Below are 20,994 nucleotides of genomic sequence, written 5' to 3' on the forward strand. Positions count from 1 at the left end.
GTGGCATTTTCTTTCTCTTATCCCAGCTCGGTTTGATTATGAAATCGTCTGATTCTGCTAATTTGATCTAACATCGGTTATTTGAGATAAATGTGATTATTGTGCACTTTAAATTCCAATCATAGTCTACTGTCCAAATAAGGGAATTTTAAGCAAATATATAAATGCCATTAAAGGCACATTGGTGTGTCATATTCAATTGAACTTTAACCGTCTCAATGAGCCGCACCACAGACCGCACTCAGAAGAGATTATCCGCTTCTGAAGAGCTCTGATGCTTGCACCGTCTGTGGAGGTTCACGCCAAAAATATAAACTACGATTTTGATAGTGAATGCAAAGCGCTCCAGTTTCACTTTCATTTAATGTTCATGTGGTGTCAGATGTTCTTGGTCATTGGGGTTCATACATGCAATGACAGAGGAGGAGATGCCCGCTTACTCTATTTCTGTGAATATGATAGAATGAAGAAACAGAATTTCAAAGGTCTTCTTTCATGCAAAATAAGGACTTGTGGGTTTAATTGGAGTGCCTTAAAAATATAATAAAATATAATAGCTATTCCAGTTGGCTGGGTTTCAAATGATGCATTCACGTCATGTCGGAATGACCATAATTACGAGATTCTGACTTGTAAAAAGCGTTCACGTCTTCGTAGAGCTCGTAATTACAAGCTGTAAACTCTGAATTCTATGAAAGCTCCGACTTGACTGTCGTGATGTTATGTGAAAAGAACCAATATGGCAGCGGCCTCAACAGTTGAAGGTAGTGAACATATTTCTGTTTAATATACTTTTAAACAGTTTAATATAATATTTTATTATGCCATTGATACCTGGATCATTTCTTTTGTTCTTAAACATTTTGCAAAAACATATAGAGGTGAATTTATGAAGTGATACATTTTACTGTTAATATTGCTGCCTTCACGTGCTATCAGAATTATCGTAAATATGAGTTTCCCACTCGGAAGTTGCACATGAATGTACATGAATGTCGTAATTACGACTGGGAAACTCTGAGATAATTTTGCTACCCGAGTTTCTGAGATGGGAGGAGTTCTAAACTTTCAACATGGCGGAAGAGAGTACAGTTTCTGTAGTGAATGACAGGTTTTGTTCATTTTTCTATATACAGCTAATTGTTCAAAATAGATAAAATTAATTTATGTATATCAGCAACCATTTTATGCATGTTGTACATTCTTACACCGTGAAAATAGCTTGTATTTGACCAAAATTCCATTATCGTCAGCAAGCAAAATAAAATATTTTAGTATGTTCATATTCTCAAATGTTAAGTAAAAAGTAAAACGAGGGGGAAAAACCACTTCAATAGACAGTTGGTGCTTAATAATAACAACGGTGATACCACAGCATTTTTCTTTCATTACAGTTGCATTTATGGTAGTTATATTTCCAGATAGCAGTGCTTTTTGGCTGAACTGCTGCAAAGAGAGCAGACGCATCGGCCAAAAATCTCCAACTAAGGGGCTGTTCACATCGCACGCTTTTGCATCAAGCCAGTTGACCATTTGTTTTTCTATGCAAACTCACGCCAGATGAACGTCTTTGATTGTTTTGCCAGGTTTTGTTTGTTTATTTAGCTTCTAGTGCAGTAGCATTTTTTTTAGATGCCAGGTCAAGTGTCAAGAACTTCTTCAACCTTTAAAATGTGTCTTGAGACACCTGCTTTCTGTTAAACTGTAAGGGGCGAAGTTAACGGCAGCGATAGTGATCTGGCAAAATAATTGTAAATAATGGAGAATATGACAACTAACGAAACTTCTGTGAAGACAGCACTTTTGTTAAACACTTTACCATCATACCATGCTGTGTGAATATGTATATTATTGAGATATAAGTGTTGAACTGAGGGTGGAAAGCGCGCTAAAGCTAGCGGCAACACTATGCTTGGGTTTGAAACATCACTTCCAACAGCTGTTAAACGGCGAAAGCTTCTGTGTAGTAAAAAACCATTAAGTGTTCCTTTTGGGACGATGCTACACTTTGAAAATGTATACACTACATGACTGAGTGCATAGTAGATTTTGTAAGTGCATAGTGTATAGTGTGTCATTTGGGACACAGTTAAAGTCTTTCTAGCAAGTCAGTCCACTGTGGGCCATCTTTGGAACTCTTTCGGGAGGCTATTTCCAGTTATGCCAGTGCAGCTCCTATCTACTTGAATGGGAAAAGACTGAAATCTCCAAAACAGTTGGTCAAGATTACGATCAAAAGACATATTTCAAATCAGCAGTAAAATCTGACAACACTGTTATCATAAATTGTTGAGCACACACATGTTGAGCTGATTAACAGGCGATGTCCGTATCTAAAAGGTGATTGGCTCTTTCACCTGTAAAGTGGGATTTCCTATCTATATCCGTTGACCGTTGGCTGAAGTTGGGCGTTCCAATTTCTCTTATTCATTTTAATATAAGTGGCCCATCTATGCTAAATAATCTCTGGTATGAAGCACACATACACCTTAAGAAGCATGGAAATTAATGATAAAAGCCCTTAAATAGGCAATTAATCATCTTTATCAGGATTGATTTATTTTTTTGGACAATTAATCGTAAGCCAAATTTCACAATCGTGACAGCTCTAATTCCATTTTAATGTGCAAAGACAATTACATATAAGCCATTATGAAAGGTGTGTACCCACTGTGGCTCTGTAGCTCTATCAAAACATTGCTCTGTTTGTTTGAGCATCCTAGCCAGCCCAACACAGTAACATTGACTATATTTACATGGACACCAGAAAGCGAGTTATTGCGAGAAAGCGGGTTATTGCGAGAAAGCAGTGTAACGTGTCATTTGTTCAACCGATTGTGTGAGAGATTTGGGTGGGACTATCCGTTTGGATCAATATTTCTGAAATTCCACTTGATGTTAGCGGCATCACCTTTAAATTGCAATGCTATTATCTTTCACCAAACTTTGTTTCATTTAACTTTTCTGGTGAAGAAATGGAATCTGTGATGATTAGATAGTCAGACATAATACATTTAAATTAAAACTCACCAAACAGAATAATAAAGAAGATAAAATTACAGCATTGTCCACTAAAACCCATCCATAATCCCATCCCGTTAGACACAAGTCATGATCTGATGGGAGCTCATCTCTCACAGAGTGGAATATTTATCAGGCCTTGGGCAAAAAGGTGGATAAAACAGCAACTACTGTGTGTGTGTATCCAAAAATCATGAAACATTAATGAATCAGACCAGCAGGCAGCTCTCCCTTACTGATTATTATGTCTGTCATGCTCTCACAAATATTAAGATGAAATTCATTGATTTTCTGATTAAATTTTAATGAAACACCTCTTAAATTCTTCTCACTTTCCTTGGGGCTCTGTAGGATTACATCTGTTCCATTCCAGATCTGGATATCTTAGGCCAGACTCTTATCTTTAAGGCTACATACAGTAGTTTTTTCTGACTGAAATGATATCAGTCACTCATCAGTTCAAACATGTGAGCCCCCAAGTTCAAGAATACAGAACATTCTGCTCATCATAATGCTCCCCTATGGAAGCACAAGGAGCAGAAAAGTAAAAGGAGAGATAAGAGTGTTTAAAGTGCTCTTCATGCAACAGGTAACCCAGTTCTCAGTGTATTATACAAACCTGTTCACAGAATGGTCTATAAATGCTAATTTGAATAAAATGTCATCCTCTCCTGTGGCTTTTATATATTTTTTATGTTAATCAGCATCATTTAACAGCAGGGTTCTACACATAGTTAAAGGTGAAATGTGTAATTTTCTTTTGTTAAAATAAAATTCTTATCCTAAGTCTCCTGTCTAGTTTTGCTTTTTTTATGACAAATTTCCTCAATCCAGAAACTGAATTGAGTAATGTTTGACAAAATGTACATATTATGAATTAAGCATAATGTGAAGTATTTAATTAAACTTAAATACTTCACATTAATGCTTAACTTATAATCATGTTGATTATTCAAAGATCACTCAAAATAGTTTGGATATTTGTTGGATACCTGATACATTTTTGAAAAAAATATTTTTCTAGTACCGCAGAAATGACAAACTTCACCTTTAAAATCCTGTAGCTTTTTCAGTGGTGTTATTTGTCCATAGTTGCACCATGCCTTGGTAGTTATAGGTTCTGACAAGTCGTTCCATTCAAAAACAGATTACATAGTCTGACAAGCCCCGACAGAAAAGGGTTAGACATGCTGGAATTTCATTTCAAAGGAACTCGAGCTGCGTAATCGCATTGGGACACGCCCTGAGTGGTGATCAGAGGTGAGCTTCCCTCCCTCCAGGACATCAATACCAGGCGGTGTGTGAAAAAAGCTTGGAGGATCATCAGAGACTCCAGCCACCCAAGCCACGGGCTGCTCTCACTGCTACCAACAGGCAGGCGCTACCGCGACATCAGGACCCGCACCAGCCGACTCCATGACAGCTTCTTCCCCCAAGCAATCAGACTTTTGAACTCCTGATCTCTCACGATCAATATACATCAGCACTGCACTTTATTAATGTCACACTATACTGCATAAATTATATTCTCTCTTAACAACACACTGGCAACTTACTATCAACCGACAGCCTGAATGTCAATACAGCACAATACAACTTACTGTATATTTTATATATACTATTTTTACTGTATACTGTGTATTCTATATTGTGTGTGTGTATTCTATATTGTGTGCATAATATTGTTATTGTGTTGTGTGTAATTTTGTGTATATTAGATATGTAAATTGTGTTGTGTAAATCTGATGTGTAATGTTAATTGGTATATGTCTCATCACTGTCATGACTGCTATGTTGCTCGGAACTGCACCCAAGACTTTCACCCACTGTTGCACTTGTGTATATGGTTGAGTGACAATAAAGTGATTTGATTTGAGTGTCACGTGGTCTGAAGCCATTATACAATCATGGCAATTTATTGGCTGATGGTGCTTAAGCGACGCTTCTAGGGAGCTACATCATGGGCTCCATAAAGGCACTCACTTCGCGCCATCGAGTCAGATTTTCTGTTCTTCAGTGCACAATCTCGTCTGGCCGTGTTGTACCAACGACTCACGTCAAAGCGAGGGTCATTATAATTCTCCCTTTTGAGTGACAACACAGGATGGAATTTAAGAAGCAACTCACATCATTTTATACAGCGTGTTTTTTTTGTTTTTTTTTTTGGGAGCAGTCGCCAAAAGTAAGCCAAGTGTCATCTAGTGGTTACAGGTCATGCAGCAGGCAAGAGCCATGCATTAATCCCTCTGTCTGGCCATCTGTCGGCTTGGTGAATGGCAAAGGGCAAATGGTGAAGTGCATTTCAAACTGCATACTTCGAATGATAAAGCATGGTTATGTAATTCAGTTCAGGTGAACTCCACCGGTGTTCAGTGGGGTTGTTCCGACAGATGTTTCTGTTTGGGAAGCCCAGTTTTTTTGTTTGTTTTTTCAGGAAATTCATTCTCTTATAGAAAAAGGGGCAATAGAGGTGATTCCCCTTTCTCAGAGAGAGTGCGGCTTTTACAGACGTTATTTTCTGGTCCCGAAAAAAGACGACGGCTTGCGTCCCATTCTGGATTTGAGTGAAATGTGCAGCCGGTGGACCGTTTTGTGATTTAAAGGACACTTATTTCCATGTTCAGATTTCGCTGAAGCACAGGTGCTTTCTCAGATTTGCTTTCGGGGTCAAAGTGTATCAATTTTGCGTCCTTCCGTTCAGACTTGCGCTGGCACCATGCACTTTCACAAAATACATGGATGCGGCTTTGACGTCCTTGAGGCTTCAGGGCATCCTCGTTTTGAATTATCTCGACGATTGGTTTGTGCTAGTGATGGGAAGATTGGATAATTTTACTGACTTGGATCTTTGAGTCTCATTCAGCAAAATGAACGAAAGTCATTTCGTTCATTTTGTTCATTTGAGCAGAATTAATTTAAAATGTTACATTTTCAATAGCCAAATCCCCCCAACACGTCTACTTACGCAAACTTTGACTATTGTCCCAATAAGGAAAAATTGATAATGCAGCCATGGATAAATTATGAGAAACAGAAATGATTAGTTCACGCATAGCGTATACGGATGTCACGTGACAAAAGAATGAACGACTCAGATCAGATGACTCGAGAGGTGAACTAATCATTTCTGTTTCCTGTGTGAGCAATGCATAGCGTATACGGCTGTCATGTGACAAAAGAATGGACGACTCAGACCAGAAGACTTAAGAGGTGAACTAATAATTTCTGTTTCCTGTGTGAACAATGCATAGCATATACGGCAGTCACGTGACAAAAGAACAAATGACTCGGAGCAAAAGAGTTGAAAGGTGAACTAATAATTTCTGTTTCCTGTACAGTGCCTATGGAGGTTGTGCAATGCACATGCGCGGCCAACACAAAATGAACAAATCTCTCTCTGAGACTACTCATTCTTCTGAGTCACATAAAATATTCATTCAAAATGAATGAATCGTTCATGAATGACCCATCACTAGTTCGTGCTAGCCCACTCAGAGACTTTGTCTGCCCAACATTGAGATGTCATTCTCAGCTATTTGAGCAATCTAGGGCTGTGTGTAAACCTAGACAAGAGTGTCCTATTGCCATGACAACAGACTCTGTTTCTAGGGGTGGAGCTAGATTCGCAGGCAATGCAGGCGCGTCTGTCTCCAGTTCGCGTTCTGTCATTCTGCCAGTGTCTAACGATGTTCAGAGTGGGATGCATTCTCCCTGCGAGAACATTTCACAGGCTTTTGGGGCTCATGATCGTGGCTTCCACAGTCATTTCCCTGGGCATGTTGCATGCAAAAAACTTTTTAGTGTTGGATGAATTCCACAAAGGGACTTCAACCACTGATGCATGCATTCTGTGATGCGTGGGTGCTACCATACTCTGTCACCATGGAAACAGACCCACTTTATGATGTCAGGTGCTCCGTTGGGATAGGTGTGTCACCGCAAAGATATAACGACAGACACCTCCTCCATGGGTTGGGGCGCTGTATACGAGGGTCGTCCAGTCTGTGGGTTTTGGACGGGCCAGCGGCAATATTGGCACATATACTGTCTGGAGATGTTCACGGTGCTGCTACCATTTAAGTTTTTCCTCCCAGAGATTCAGGGCAGTCATGTCCTTATCTGATCGGACAACAGGACGGCAGTGTCCTACATCAATCACCAGGGAGGAGTGCGTTCTCATGCCATACTGAGGCTGGCATGTCGCATTCTTCTGTGGGCACTATGAGCCATGTCCGGGCCGGTTGAATTTGGGGGCGGATCTCCTGTTGAGACAAGGCTTGATGCCCGGAGAGTGGACATTACATCCACAGATTATGGAACAAATCTGGAGAAGGTTCGGCAGAGTGGAAGTGGATCGGTTCGCTTCGAGCGAGACGTCACACTGTCCCCTCTGGTTTTCCCTCTCACCCCCGGCACCACTGGGCATTGATGCGTTGGCGCATCAGTGGCCGACAACGAGTCTTTATGCGTTTCCACCGATCAGCCTGCTGCACGCAGTTCTGCAGAGGGTTTGGAAGGATTGGGTTTGGCTTCTGTTAGTGGCGCCGTTTTGGCCATCTCAAGTATGGTTTTTGACTCTGGTCTTTCTCCTGGAGAAAGTGCCTTGGGAGATTCCAGTCAGAACAGACATGTTGTATCAGGCTCGGGGCAAAATTTTGCACCCCCAGCCAGACTTGTGGAAGTTATGGGTATGGCCACTCAATGGGGCACACTTTTGAATGATGGGTTATCCCCTGCTGTGGTTGATACCATTCTGAATGCTAGAGCTCCATCAACTAGAAATCTTTATACGTTCAAGTGGCATATGTTGGCTTCTTGGCGCGAGGTGAAGATCCAGTTCTCTGCCCTGTCAGTACAGTGCTGGATTTTTTGCAAGAACATTTTGGGGCTGGGGTTGCCCCGGCAACACTTAAAGTCTATGTCAATCGGCTGAGCATGTGCTTATCAATGGAGTCTCTGTTGGTAGACATTCTCTTGCCTCTCGTTTTATGCACGGGGTACGCAGGCTTAGACCTCTTCGTCCCATCCGCGTTTCTTTATGGGATTTATCTGTTGTTTTAGAGGCACCTTCGGGTGCTCCGTTTGAGCCCTTGGGAACAGTCGCTGATAAGTTTCTGACTATTAAAACAGCCCTGCTGGTGGCAATGGCGTCGTTTAAAAGGGTTGGTGATTTGCATGCCCTGTCGATTAATCCTTTATTAACATTTGTATGTCGGCAGGATGGTCCTCTTCACATACATTTGTTAGATTTAATAATCTGGATGAGGGTTTGACTCCTGCTTTCCAGGTTCACTTTGTTGGAACAAGAATAAACTCACAATTCCCTCTGTTTTATTAAGACACTTTAGCTTGCTTGTGTGCTGCTATATGCTTGCCACACAGGCGTAGACAGTTGGCAGCTACTGTTCGCATGGCGTGAATGTACACTGCTGGCCAAAAGTTCTGAATAATGTACAGATTTTGCTGTTTTGGAAGGAAATTGGTACTTTAATTCACCAAAGTGGCATTCCCAATGCAATTACGCAGCTCGAGTTCCTACTAAAGGTAATGTCTCGGTTACGTAAAGCATAACCCTGGATCCTTAAGTGGGAACGAGACGCTGCGGAAGCTGGCCATACTCTCTAGCAGCTTCATAGGCTCGTGCCTTCATGCAGAAAATCTGTCTCGATGGTGTGAAGCAAGCGCCTTTATGGAGCCCATGACGTAGCTCCCAACGCTTAAGCACCATCAGCCAATAAATTCCCGTGATTGTATAAGGGCTTCAGACCACGTGACACTCAGGGTGTGTCCCAAAGCGATTATGCAGCATCTCATTCCCACTCAGGAAACCAGGGTTACACTTCACGTAACCAAGACATTTATCTGCATTAAAAGTGCACCAAAATTTGAGGATAAGGTGAAATGCAAGCAATAGACATATAGCTGAATGTGAATTAAAGTCTTGTCCTTAAAATGTCTTTGTCTCAAACAACCATTACTGTTGTACTGCGATACCATGCACTGTTACTCAGGACTTCAGCTCAATCAGGTTTCTACATGTTTCAGACTTCTTGTAGGAGCACCTAAGGAGAAGGCAGAGTCTGGACTGCCAGCCAGTGAGACTGGAGATGTGTATGCCTGTCCAATTACTGCAGACCCCAAAGACTGCCAAAGACTGAACCTTCTCCAATCAAGTAATTTTCTTGCCATTCATACAACTCCATTCTTGTATCAATAACTATTAATACTATTATTATTATTATTATTATGTGAAAGGTAACATGCTTAATAAACTATATACTACTAAATTATTTACAATGCATTGTTATAAAAAGTTTTAAGCAGTTGTAGTGCATTATTTATATCACCTAAAATGATTTTTGCTGTGGTCTAAATAGACTGTATTGAAGTCATTAATGTTTTGTCAGGTAATCTAAAAATGTGCTTCATGTGTTAACATCTAACTGTGTGTTAATGTGTTAATGGGTTTTATTTCTTAAATTTAAAAATATAATTTAACACAACTAAATCAATCTGACCTCATTAGGTTAGGTTAACATTATTTCATTCTAAAAATATCTTTAAGGTAACAATTTCAGGTTACCTCTTTTTAGTGTGAGGACTTATATTTCAGGATAGACCTCTTTACACAGGGCCACCAGAACTGAACTTCAGCTGACATAAAAATATGTGCACTTCTGGTGCATGCATTAATAGTATTATAGTGTGGGAATTGACTGAATAGTAATGACTACATGCTGCTCTGAGTTATTGCTTTCCTGCTCTTGATAGACAAAGTTTAAACTGATGTCTCGCTCAATCAATCAATAGGCCAGGCTTCAGCTAGCTTAAACTAGTGATAGACATTTTCTAAACACACTTCAGAAATTTTCAAAACCTCTATAAATCATTGGTTTCATAATAACAATTCAGAGCACATATCAGAACTGGCCAAGTCATGCTTCTCTACCAACAGGTATGGCCAAACTGTTATGTTTCATGTGCTTCAAAACAGAGAATCATTTTAGAAAACTACTCATTCGTTTAATCTGGTGCCCCCAAAAAATTTATTTTTTTAACACTATTTTAAATAGTATCACACCTAACTCAAAGGAACATCTCACCCAGGGTAACAAAAAAACAAATCCATGTCATAACATAAAATGACAATTTGCATCAAATGGAACTTAAAGAATAACTATAACCCCCAATAACATTTAAATGTTGATTAATAACACCCCCAAACAGTCCCTAAATCCTTCACAGATGTACCTCAACAGCCAATAGCAAGTCATCAAGCATAAACTACAACAGACATTAAAGTATATTCCTGGTAAGGACTATAATTCGATGTAGTTTTAGCATCTGATATTCTTTTGAATATGTAAATGTGCCATTTTGCCCTTTGCACTAAAAAAAGAGAAAAAACAGTGATGTGATAAAGTATTTGCCCTCTTCCTGATTTCTTCTATTTTTGTGCATTTTCCATAGTAAATTGTTTAGATGTTCAAAACAAGATATAACATAAAACAAAGGCAACCTGAGTAAACATAAAATACAGTTTTCAAATATATAAAAAAGCAAAAAAGTTATCCAACATCTATATCACCCATGTGCAAAACTAACTGCCCCCTTAAACTTATCTGCAACCCAACGCTTCCGATAACTGGAGATCAGTCTTTCACAACACTGTGCTGGAATTTTGGCCCACTCTTCTTTGCAGAACTGCTTTAGTTCAGCCACATTGGAGGGTTTGAACATGAACTGCCTGCTTATGGTTCTGCCACAGCATCTCAATCGGGTTCAAGTCAGGACTTTGACTAGGCCACTCCAAAATTTTAATTTTGCTTCTTTTGAGCCATTCAGAGGTGGACTTACTCCTATGCTTTGGATCATTGTCTTGCTGCATAATCCAGTTGCACTTGAGCTTCAACTCACGGACTGATGAATAGACGTTTTCTTTTAGGATTTTCTGGTAGAGAGCAAAATTCATGTTTCCCTCAGTTATTGCAAGTCACACCATCACACTACCACCACCATGCTTGACCGGAGGTATGATGTCCTTTTTGTGGAATTATGTGTTTGATTTACGCCAGATGTAACGGGACCCCTGTCTTCCAAACCGTTCCACTTTCGACTCATCCGTCCACAGAACATTCTCCCGAAAGGTTTGAGGATCATCAAGGTGTGTTTTGGCAAAATTCAGACAAGCCTTAATGTTATTCAGGGTTAGCAGTGGTCTGATAGTGGAGTCATGAACAGTGACCTTTATTGATGCGAGAGAGGCCTGCAGTTCCATGGATGTTGTCCTTGGCTTTTTTGTGACTTTCTGGATGAGTCGTTGCTGTGCTCTTGGAGGAATTTTGGAAGGTTGGCCACTTCTGGGAAGGTTCACTACTGTGCCAAGTTTTCTTCATTTGGAGATAATGGCTCTCACTGTGGTTCTTTGGGTCCCAGAGCCTTTTAAATAGCTTTGTAACCCTTCCCAGACTGATGCATTTCAATCACATTTTTTCTCATCATTTCTTTCAAACTTGGCATAGTATGCTACTGGTTGAGACCGAATTCATGCTGCTGAAAAAGTTCTATTTAGGTGCTGATTTGATTAAACAGGGCTGGTAGTAATCAGGCCTGGGTGTGTCTAGTCACCCCCAGTGACTAGACAGTAATAGATGAACCCTATTATGAATGCAGTTTAATAGATTTGGGGATTTAGTAACTAAGGGGGCAAATACTTTTTCACTCAGGCCCAGTTGGTATTGGATAACTTTTTTGCATCAATAAATAACATTATCATTTTAAAACTGTATTTTGTGTTTACTCAGATTGCCTTTTGTTTTATGTTAGATTTTGTTTGAATTTTTGAAACAATTTAATATGACAAAAACAGAAGAAATCATTCAATCAAAATACTTTTTCACAGCACTGTATGCAGACGTCTAATCAATCCATCTAACCACTGATCTACAAAAGCTCTGTACCATAAATAAAAAGAGCCCCAGACCCTGAATAACAAAAGCTAGAAACGAATGCAAGTGGATGAGGGTGTGCTGGATAGCTGTCAAATATTGTAAGGAAGGACCCAAAATGCAGGAGGCAGTTACACTAAGTTTTATATAAAAACAAACAACAACTCACAAGGGAAATAAACAAGAACAGAAAACTCAAAGAAACAAACAAACTAAAAACCAGCTGAGCAACAGGGAACAGACTGTAAGGAAAACATATAAAATAATCCAACACCAGACTGAACACAATGATGAGTTTAAAAAAAGCAGACTAACGAGGGAGAACAAGTGAAACAGATTACAAGGTAACAAGGCAAAAGAGAGGATGGGGTATCACTCAAGACAGAAAACCATGTGGCAATGAGGAACCAAACAAAGCCACGTACTAACACATGACAAACACAGACAATTGACACGAGCACATGCCGCCAAGAAAATACAAGCAACATGCACTCATGTCAACAGAAAATGACAGGACTAGAGAACACATGACAATGCCAATAAAGCAATGCCATGCATTCTCACACAAACAGCAGACTAGACAAAACCTGAGTGCCCACTGCAAAGTAAACAAACAATGCAATGCACACCCAGCCACAAATAAGACATGAAACGTGTCAGAGCTCGACCACCCGATAATAAACACTACCAACAGAAGTGGCCGAATCCTGACACAACATAGAATAAGGCAAGACAAACAGAGACAGCACTAGACAATCAGGGAGAGGAGACGGCCACGGTCCCGCCACGACATGAAAAACCAAGACCAAAGTGGCAGGACCGTGACAGTCACTGCCATTCTATGTTGATTGTAGACATGTGTTGAACCATAAGGAGATGTTCCGTTATACACAGGTCCAGATGTTTATGTAAGTAGTTATAACTTGTATAATATGACTTATAGTTGAAGTTAGAAGTTTACATACACTTAGGTTGAAGTCATTAAAACAAATTTTTTAACCACTTCACAGATTTCATATTAGCAAATTGTAGTTTTGGCAAGTTGTTTAAGACATCTACTTTGTGAATGACACAAGTAATTTTTCCAACAATTGTTTACAGACAGATTGTTTCACTTTTAATTGACTATATCACAATTCCAGTGGGTCAGAAGTTTACATACACTAAGTTATCTATGCCTTTAAGCAGATTGGAAAATTCCAGGAAATTATGTCAAGCCTTTAGACAATTAGCTTCTGATAGGAGGTGTACTGAATTGGAGGTGTACCTGTGGATGTATTTTAAGGCCTACCTTCAAACTCAGTGCCTCTTTGCTTGACATAATGGGAAAATCAAAAGAAATCAGCCAAGACCTCAGAAAAAACACTGTGGACCTCCACAAGTCTGGTTCATCCCTGGGAGCAATTTCCAAATGCCTGAAGGTACCACGTTCATCTGTACAAACAATAGTACGCAAGTATAAACACCACGGGACCATGCAGCCATCATACTGCTCAGGAAGGAGACGCATTCTGTCTCCTAGAGATTAAAGTACTTTGGTATGAAAAGTGCAGATCATTCCCAAAACAACAGCAAAGGACCTTGGGAAGATGCTGGAGGAAACAGGTAGACAAGTATCTATATCCACAGTAAAACAAGTCCTATATCAACATAACCTGAAAGGCTGCTCAGCAAGGAAGAAGCCATTGCTCCAAAACTGCCATAAAAAAGCCAGACTACAGTGTGCAAGTGCACATGGGGACAAAGATCTTACTTTTTGGAGAAATGTCCTCTGGTCTAATGAAGCAAAAATTGAACTGTTTGGCCATAATGACCATCGTTATGTTTGGAGGAAAAAGGGTGAGGCCTGCAAGCCGAAGAACACAATCCCAACCGTGAAGCATGGGGGTGGCAGCATCATGTTGTGGGGGTGCTTTGCTGCAGGAGGGACTGGTGCACTTCACAAAATAGATAGAATCATGAGGAAGGAAAATTATATGGATATACTGTATTAAAGCAACATCTCAAGACATCAGCCATGAAGTTAAAGCTCGGTCACAAATGGGAAATGGACAATGACCCCAAGCATACCTCCAAAGTTGTGGCAAAATGGCTTAAGTACAACAAAGTCAAGGTATTGGAGTGGCCATCACAAAGCCCTGACCTCATTCCGATAGAAAATTTGTGGGCAGAACTGAAAAAGCAAGGAGCAAGCAAGGAGGCCTACAAACCTGACTCAGTTACACCAGTTCTGTCAGTAGGAATGGACCAAAATTCCAGCAACTTATTGTGAGAAGCTTGTGGAAGGCTACTCAAAATGTTTGACCCAAGTTAAACAATTTAAAGGCAATGCTACCAAATACCAACAAATTGTATGTAATCTTCTGACCCACTGGGAATGTGATGAAAGAAATAAAAGCTGAAATAAATCATGCTCTCTACTATTATTCTGACATTTCACATTCTTAAAATAAAGTAGTGATCCTAACTGACCGAAGACAGGGAATGTTTTCTATGATTAAATGTCAGGAATTGTGAAAAACTGAGTTTAAATGTATTTGGCTAAGGTGTATGTACACTTCTGACTTCAACTGTATGTGAAAGAATGACCATATACTGTTTGCATAATGTTATCAAGCTAAACATATGTGGCTTTCATGTTATTCTTCTTTCAAGAGGGAAATTTGTCTTAATTCACAGTAAGACAAGATTGATATCGAAGATCAGTCATAAAGTCAGCAGCATTAGACAAAGTATGATAATGAACAAATATTGTTTTGTATCCTGTTATTGGGGATGAAGAAATTGTATTAACCCTTGTATTAATCGGTATAAAACACCGGGCATTTTGTGCTTGTGTAAGGTTGTTGAATGCAGACACAAACAATAAAAGACTGTCTAACAATTTAATAGATATAAAAAAGAGTGACCCATAAACAAGAACACGCAGTTGAACTAACAGCTGCCTCATCAAAGGTATTTGTGAACTGTGAATATAATGACAAGCACATAGCCAATCTCTCAGATTTGAATCTCTTTAGTTAGATTACGTCAACATTTGATCTGTGTATGGAGATAAATAACTAGTCAGTCACTGTAATTTTGACAATCTTGGAAGCTGTTATGGTATAAACTGGCCATATTGACTGCAGAATGTTGTTGTGATGACGTCACAACCAGCCCAGTTTGCTGCCCACCCTACTTCAGAACTGGTTCCGGCACCGGTGCCTCCTGCTCAGGATACATAACAAGTATAGTTGTGGGATGAGATTGTTTTGAATTTGCTGCAGAGTCAGGATGTCAAGGTACTCTAGAAAGAGCAGATTTGAATTAAGTATAATTTTCTTTGTGTTATGCAGGTCCTGAAGACCTCCCAGACCCTAAAATTGACGTGATAGAAGGAATGTGGCTCGGCGTTTCTGTAGCCAGTCAGAGTCAACCAGGCGGTCGTATATTGGTGAGTTTCAAGAATGAATTCTTAAAGGAATATCCCGGGTACAATACAAGTTAAGCTTAATTATCAGCATTTGTGGCATAATGTTCCATCCATCCATTAATCCATCCATTCTCTGTAGCCACTTATCCTATGCAGGGTCACGGGTAGTGCTTGAGACTATCCCAGCTGTCTAGGGCCGAAGGCAGGGAAACACCCTGGACAGATGGCCAGTCCAACACAGGGCATAATGTTGATTAGCACAAAAATTTATTTAGACTCGTCCCCCACTTTTCTTAAAGTGAGGCATTTACAATGGAAGTGAATAGGTCCATTCCTTAAACGTTAAAATACTTTGTTTCAAAATTATAGCCACAAGACATAAACAACATGGATGTTAACATGACTTAAGTGTGATAAAATTGCTTAATAACCATTTCTGTGCAAAGTTACAAATTACCAATTTTACAACTTTGTTCCCATGATGATGTAATGTCAAAAACCCCTAAAATGACTGTTAAAATGACGATTTAAACAACTTAACAGATCAAATAATACATGAGTTTTAACAGAAGAATTAATGTAAGTGCTTTATTCACATCCATTGTAAGTGCCTCACTGTTTGCTTTTTTAAAGAAAATGAGGGACAAGTCGGAATACATTTTTGTGCTAATCAACATTATGCCACAAATGCTGTCGATTAAGCGTAAACCTTTTGTGTATGAGGGCACCTCTTATGCAAACTGGTTTCAGACAGGCCTTTGAGACATCATAACATCATGCGTAATGCTCTAGAACACATTCAAGTGAGATTTAGACAGAACCAAGCAAATATTTGGTAACTACAATGCTTATTTCTTTATACAGGAGTCATAGGTTGAAAATTTGGAAAACTGTACATTTATAAATTGTTTTTTTGCTTTCAGCTGCTCCATCAGATACCATTTTTATTTTTGCCACCAACAGCTTAACTATACACTCAGGATTGTAATATCATAGGCAGCAAAGGATTCCCATATGCTGCCTTCAAAAATGATCAAATTAATGTTTGCTCAAACATTGGATTTGGATTTAGGGAGCATTTTTCTGCTTTCGGACACTGCCGTTGTCCCTGCTTCTGATCTGTGAAAAGTTCAAATTTGGTTATGTGCATCCACAAAAACAATGTTCTTTCTATCTAAACATAATATTTATCACTCAATTTTTAAACAGGCCTGTGGCCATCGTTATGTCCGGAACATAACGGCCAACCTTCGCATGATTGGGAAGTGCTATATCCGTGGAAATAATTTAATGTATAACAAGGATGACTCTGATTGGCAGTCACACAATGAGTTGTGTGACCCCAGTGGAACAAAGGATGATGAAGGCCTGTGTCTCGCTGGAATGTCTGCTGCCATCACTCAGACCGATGTCATCTTGGGAACGCCTGGTTGCTACAACTGGCAAGGTTAGGGGGGTTTGTCTCCAGTAAACATTTTCATTCCCAAATGTAATAAAAAACTGGGTCATGTGTGTAAGCTCCAAAACATGATGATTAAAGCAAAAAGAAAAAAGCTTGCACTCTTAAAGGGTCAGTTCACCCAAACATGAAAATTCTGAAATTATTTACTCACTCTCATGTCAATGCAAACACATACAGTATGACTTTCTTTCTTCTTTGGAACATGGATGGAGATGTTATGCAATTGTATGGAAAAAGATGTAATGAAATTGAATGGTGACTAAGGCTAACATTTTGCCTAACATCTCCTTTTTGTTTGGTTTGGAACAATATGAGGGTGAGTAAATGATGGCATTTATTTTTCTTTAATTGTCCTCTAAATAAAATATTTTCCTTGGATTAAGAGTGCAAGCCTTTTTCCTTTTAATTTCCAAATTAGTTTTTAAAGTTTGTTCAATTTAAATGTACATTTTACAAACTGTATATTTAAAGTTTGTTAAATTTCCCTCTAATCATTTTATCATATGCAGGGAATGCATTTCTGAACTGGCATGACTCTAATTATCCTGAGTATATTCTGAAGATCAATTTTCCAGACATGACACGAGGGAATATTTACATTGGTAAGGCAGTGGCATAACTTAAAATATGCATGCATTAAAATTTTAACTGGTATTCACTTGTTACAAAACAAAATAAAAAATCACATGTTATGAATATTTAAAATGTGTTAATAGAGGTGCAGATATTTTAATCCAAAGTGACTAACAGTACATCCAAGCTATAGAGTCTTTTATCAGTTATCTTTTATCAATTTCCTGGGATCAAACCCATGACCTTGGTGTTGCTAAAGCCATTCTCTACAAATTGAGCTACAGAAAGCAACAGGATTTATTGACATTTATCTTTTCCAGCCATCAAACATATTAAATACAGTGGATACTGTTTTGGCACATAATGCTGAACCACATCAGCTATTATCTGATATTAGCTTTGCAATGTACTCCAGTCACAAATAAATTATCTAATATAAAACTTATTTAGCAAAAAATGTCACAATAACTTGTCAACATATACACATACAAAATTTACATTTGTTGATTGGTGATTGATTGCTCTTTAGGTTACTCTGTAGCTATGGGTGAAGGCGTACTAAGCAAAGAGAAAGACACACTGGTAACAGGAGCCCCAAGGGATGGAGCCAAAGGATCGGTGATGATGGCTGAGTTTTTCAAAATGGCTAAAATGAATGAAAAACTCATATTGAAAGCCACTATCATGGGGGAGCAAGTTGGATCCTATTTTGGCAACAGCATTGCTGTTGTGGACCTTAATAATGATGGGTAAAGACAATTCTTGGCTTTTTTTTTCCATAACTGGATGTCACTTATGAAAAACAAGTTTTTAAAATTGAGATTTCTTTAAAGGGATAGTTAACCCCCCAAAAATTAAAATTATATCATCACGTACTCACCCTGATGTTGTTTCAAACCCACATGACTTCTTTCTTGCATGGAACAGGATATGTTAGGCAAAATTATAGCCTCAGTCACTATTCACTTTCATTGCATCTTTTTTATATTTACACAATAAAAGTGAATGGTGACTAAGGCTGTCATTCTGCCTAACATCATCTTCGGTTCCTCAGAAGAAAGTCAAACACTTTTGGAGCAACAAGAGGGTGTGTAAATGATTTCATTTTTGGCTGAACTTGCCCTTCAAACGTCTTTTTTATTATCCATACAGTTGGAAGGATCTGATTGTTGGAGCCCCTTTCTATTTTGATCGGAAGAATGAAAAAGGCGGGGCAGTGTATATCTACATGAACCAGAATGGATCTTTTCGTGACAAAGCTGACGTGATCCTCACTGGGCTGAAGGACTCAGCTTTTGGCATGGCTGTTGTTGCTATTGGTGACGTTAACCAAGATGGCTTCCAAGGTAGGATTTGTTTGCTTGTTTTGCTCTGTGTTTTCTCTGTGCAAGTAAGGTTTAAGTCATTTAATGCTAATGTAGTGGTTATTTGCAGGCCCAGACCAAATCTGTGGACTTTTTTTTGTACTTTCTGCGCTAATTTAGAGGGAAAATCTGCGGAATTCTGCAGAAGGGATTTAAACATAGCAAAATTTATTAAATGGACCTGAGAGTACTACACTCTTGTTGGTAGCTAAAAGCATTGTGAAATTAGATTGAAATATTACATAACAAATATGCAAGGGATGGGGGATTGCATAGAACTTTTATGAATAACAGATCACAAATCAGCGGATTTGCCCTTAAAGGGATAATTCTGCCAAAAATGAAAATTCTCTCAATATTTACTCACCCTTATGCCATCCCAGATGTGTATGACTTTCTTCTGCAGAAGATAAACAAATATTTTTAGAAGAATATCTCAGCTCTGTAGGTCCTTTCAATGCAAGTGAAAGGTGGCCAGAATTTTGAAGCTCCAAAAATCACATAAAGGCAGCATAAAAGTAATCCATAAGACTCCAGTGGTTTAATGCATGTCTTGAAAAGCGATATGATAGGTGAGAATTTTCATATTTGGGTGAACTATCCATTTAATTCACTTTTGTGTGCAAGGCTTAGTCAGAGTAGCACATGCTACAGATAGCCCAAAACATTTTACTCTGCTGCCTTCTTGTGGCGTTACTAAGTATTTTCTCACGGTTCATGGTTTCTCACTACTTTCTATCAAAAGATTTTGCTGTTGGTGCTCCATATCATGGAAAAGGCATGGTGTTTATATGGATGGGCAACAAAGATGGGATTTCCCACAATGCCAGTCAGGTGAGATTAATTTTTTTTAGAAGTATAAGTTTAAGAAGTTTTCAGTAGAAGTTTTTATAAGGGATAATGTACAGTCAACCAGGACATTATTGCAAAATATATCCCAACAGTTTGATGAGGACCCTGAAGGGATTTATTTTGAGATAATGACCTGGCTGACTGCACATTATCCCACTTATTACATAGCTACCAAATAAAAAAATAAATGGACATGAAATAGTGATTTGAGTTAAAATTATTTTATGTAAACAGAAAAAGGACCAGGAAGTCATATGAGAGACATGAAACTAGCACAGCTATGTAGGAAATTGGATGCAGTTATACAGATTAGCGTTCATTATACATAAATATTTTACTGGAGAATGGCATGATTGACCAATCAGAATAAAGTATTATAGAGAGCTATTTTAAAAAGAGTGTTAAGACTCATTAAGTATGTTTTAGAAGCATTAAACTAGAGTAGTAATAGTATGCAGGTTTAACTTGTTAAATTGGAGAAATGTACATTTTACAGTTAGAATAAAAGTGTGATTTTGAGTTAAATTAACATTTTACAGAGGTGAATGTGGTATCAGGCTTTATTTTACACTATTTGTGGTTAATACTGCCAATTTGATAACGTGTAATTTTATACTTTACTTGCATCCACACCAGTGTCAGAAGCTAATTAGGCTTAGGGCAAAAATTACAACAACAAAAATGCAACCAAAATTCAAAACTTAACTGTTTTTTATTTGTACAGTCTGATGTATATCTTATAATTCTATTCTAGACCTATTTAATAATTTGAATTATTCAGATACACAGTGTGTTTTTATGTGGTTAGAAAAAAATACACCATCATAAAGGTAAAAAATGCCCCTGAAAATCAATTACAGGGGGCAACTAAAGTGTTACCCAGTTATCCACACTGATCCAAACTTCACTCAAAATAGACATACTCTAGATAGGACAGTTTATTGCGAATGTGTCACTTTTGTACAATATTTCCTCAGATGATTGATGGAAAAGACATCCCAGGTGCTGGATTCCAGACATTTGGCTACTCCATCAGTGGAGGCATGGATGTGGACAGGAACAGTTACCCGGATATAGTAGTTGGATCATTAGATGATCGAGTGGTCTTGCTTAGGTAATTTGATAGTATTTTACTGAGTGTTCAGTTATTAAGCACCAAGCTTTTACAATTACAGATTTACAGTATATTTTAATGGGTTTTGTATCTGTTTGTTGTTTTTATTTCCCCCTCATAAGGGCACGTCCTGTGATTCACCTAAAGAAGATCTTCACTGTAACACCAGAGGTTATCAACCCTAATGACTGTGATTCTTGGTACTACATTTCTAAACTTCTTACTTGAACTTTCACACTTTTTTA

At 38.6% G+C, this 20,994-nt stretch overlaps 1 protein-coding gene across 1 annotated transcript in view; it reads left to right on the plus strand.

Annotated features, from left to right (window-relative positions):
• Positions 1 to 20,994, plus strand: part of LOC127452030 (integrin alpha-3-like) — a 73,372-nt gene that overhangs the window by 34,902 nt on the left and 17,476 nt on the right. Inside the window, exons 2-10 of the mRNA XM_051717154.1 lie at positions 9,067 to 9,194; positions 15,308 to 15,405; positions 16,594 to 16,831; positions 17,356 to 17,448; positions 17,949 to 18,168; positions 18,572 to 18,765; positions 19,529 to 19,617; positions 20,613 to 20,749; positions 20,872 to 20,949. Coding sequence (XP_051573114.1) covers positions 9,067 to 9,194; positions 15,308 to 15,405; positions 16,594 to 16,831; positions 17,356 to 17,448; positions 17,949 to 18,168; positions 18,572 to 18,765; positions 19,529 to 19,617; positions 20,613 to 20,749; positions 20,872 to 20,949 — 1,275 coding nt within the window. The remainder of the gene's footprint in view (positions 1 to 9,066; positions 9,195 to 15,307; positions 15,406 to 16,593; positions 16,832 to 17,355; positions 17,449 to 17,948; positions 18,169 to 18,571; positions 18,766 to 19,528; positions 19,618 to 20,612; positions 20,750 to 20,871; positions 20,950 to 20,994) is intronic.

This window comes from Myxocyprinus asiaticus, chromosome 14, assembly GCF_019703515.2.
Source record: "Myxocyprinus asiaticus isolate MX2 ecotype Aquarium Trade chromosome 14, UBuf_Myxa_2, whole genome shotgun sequence".
NCBI classification, from domain to species: Eukaryota; Metazoa; Chordata; class Actinopteri; order Cypriniformes; family Catostomidae; genus Myxocyprinus; species Myxocyprinus asiaticus.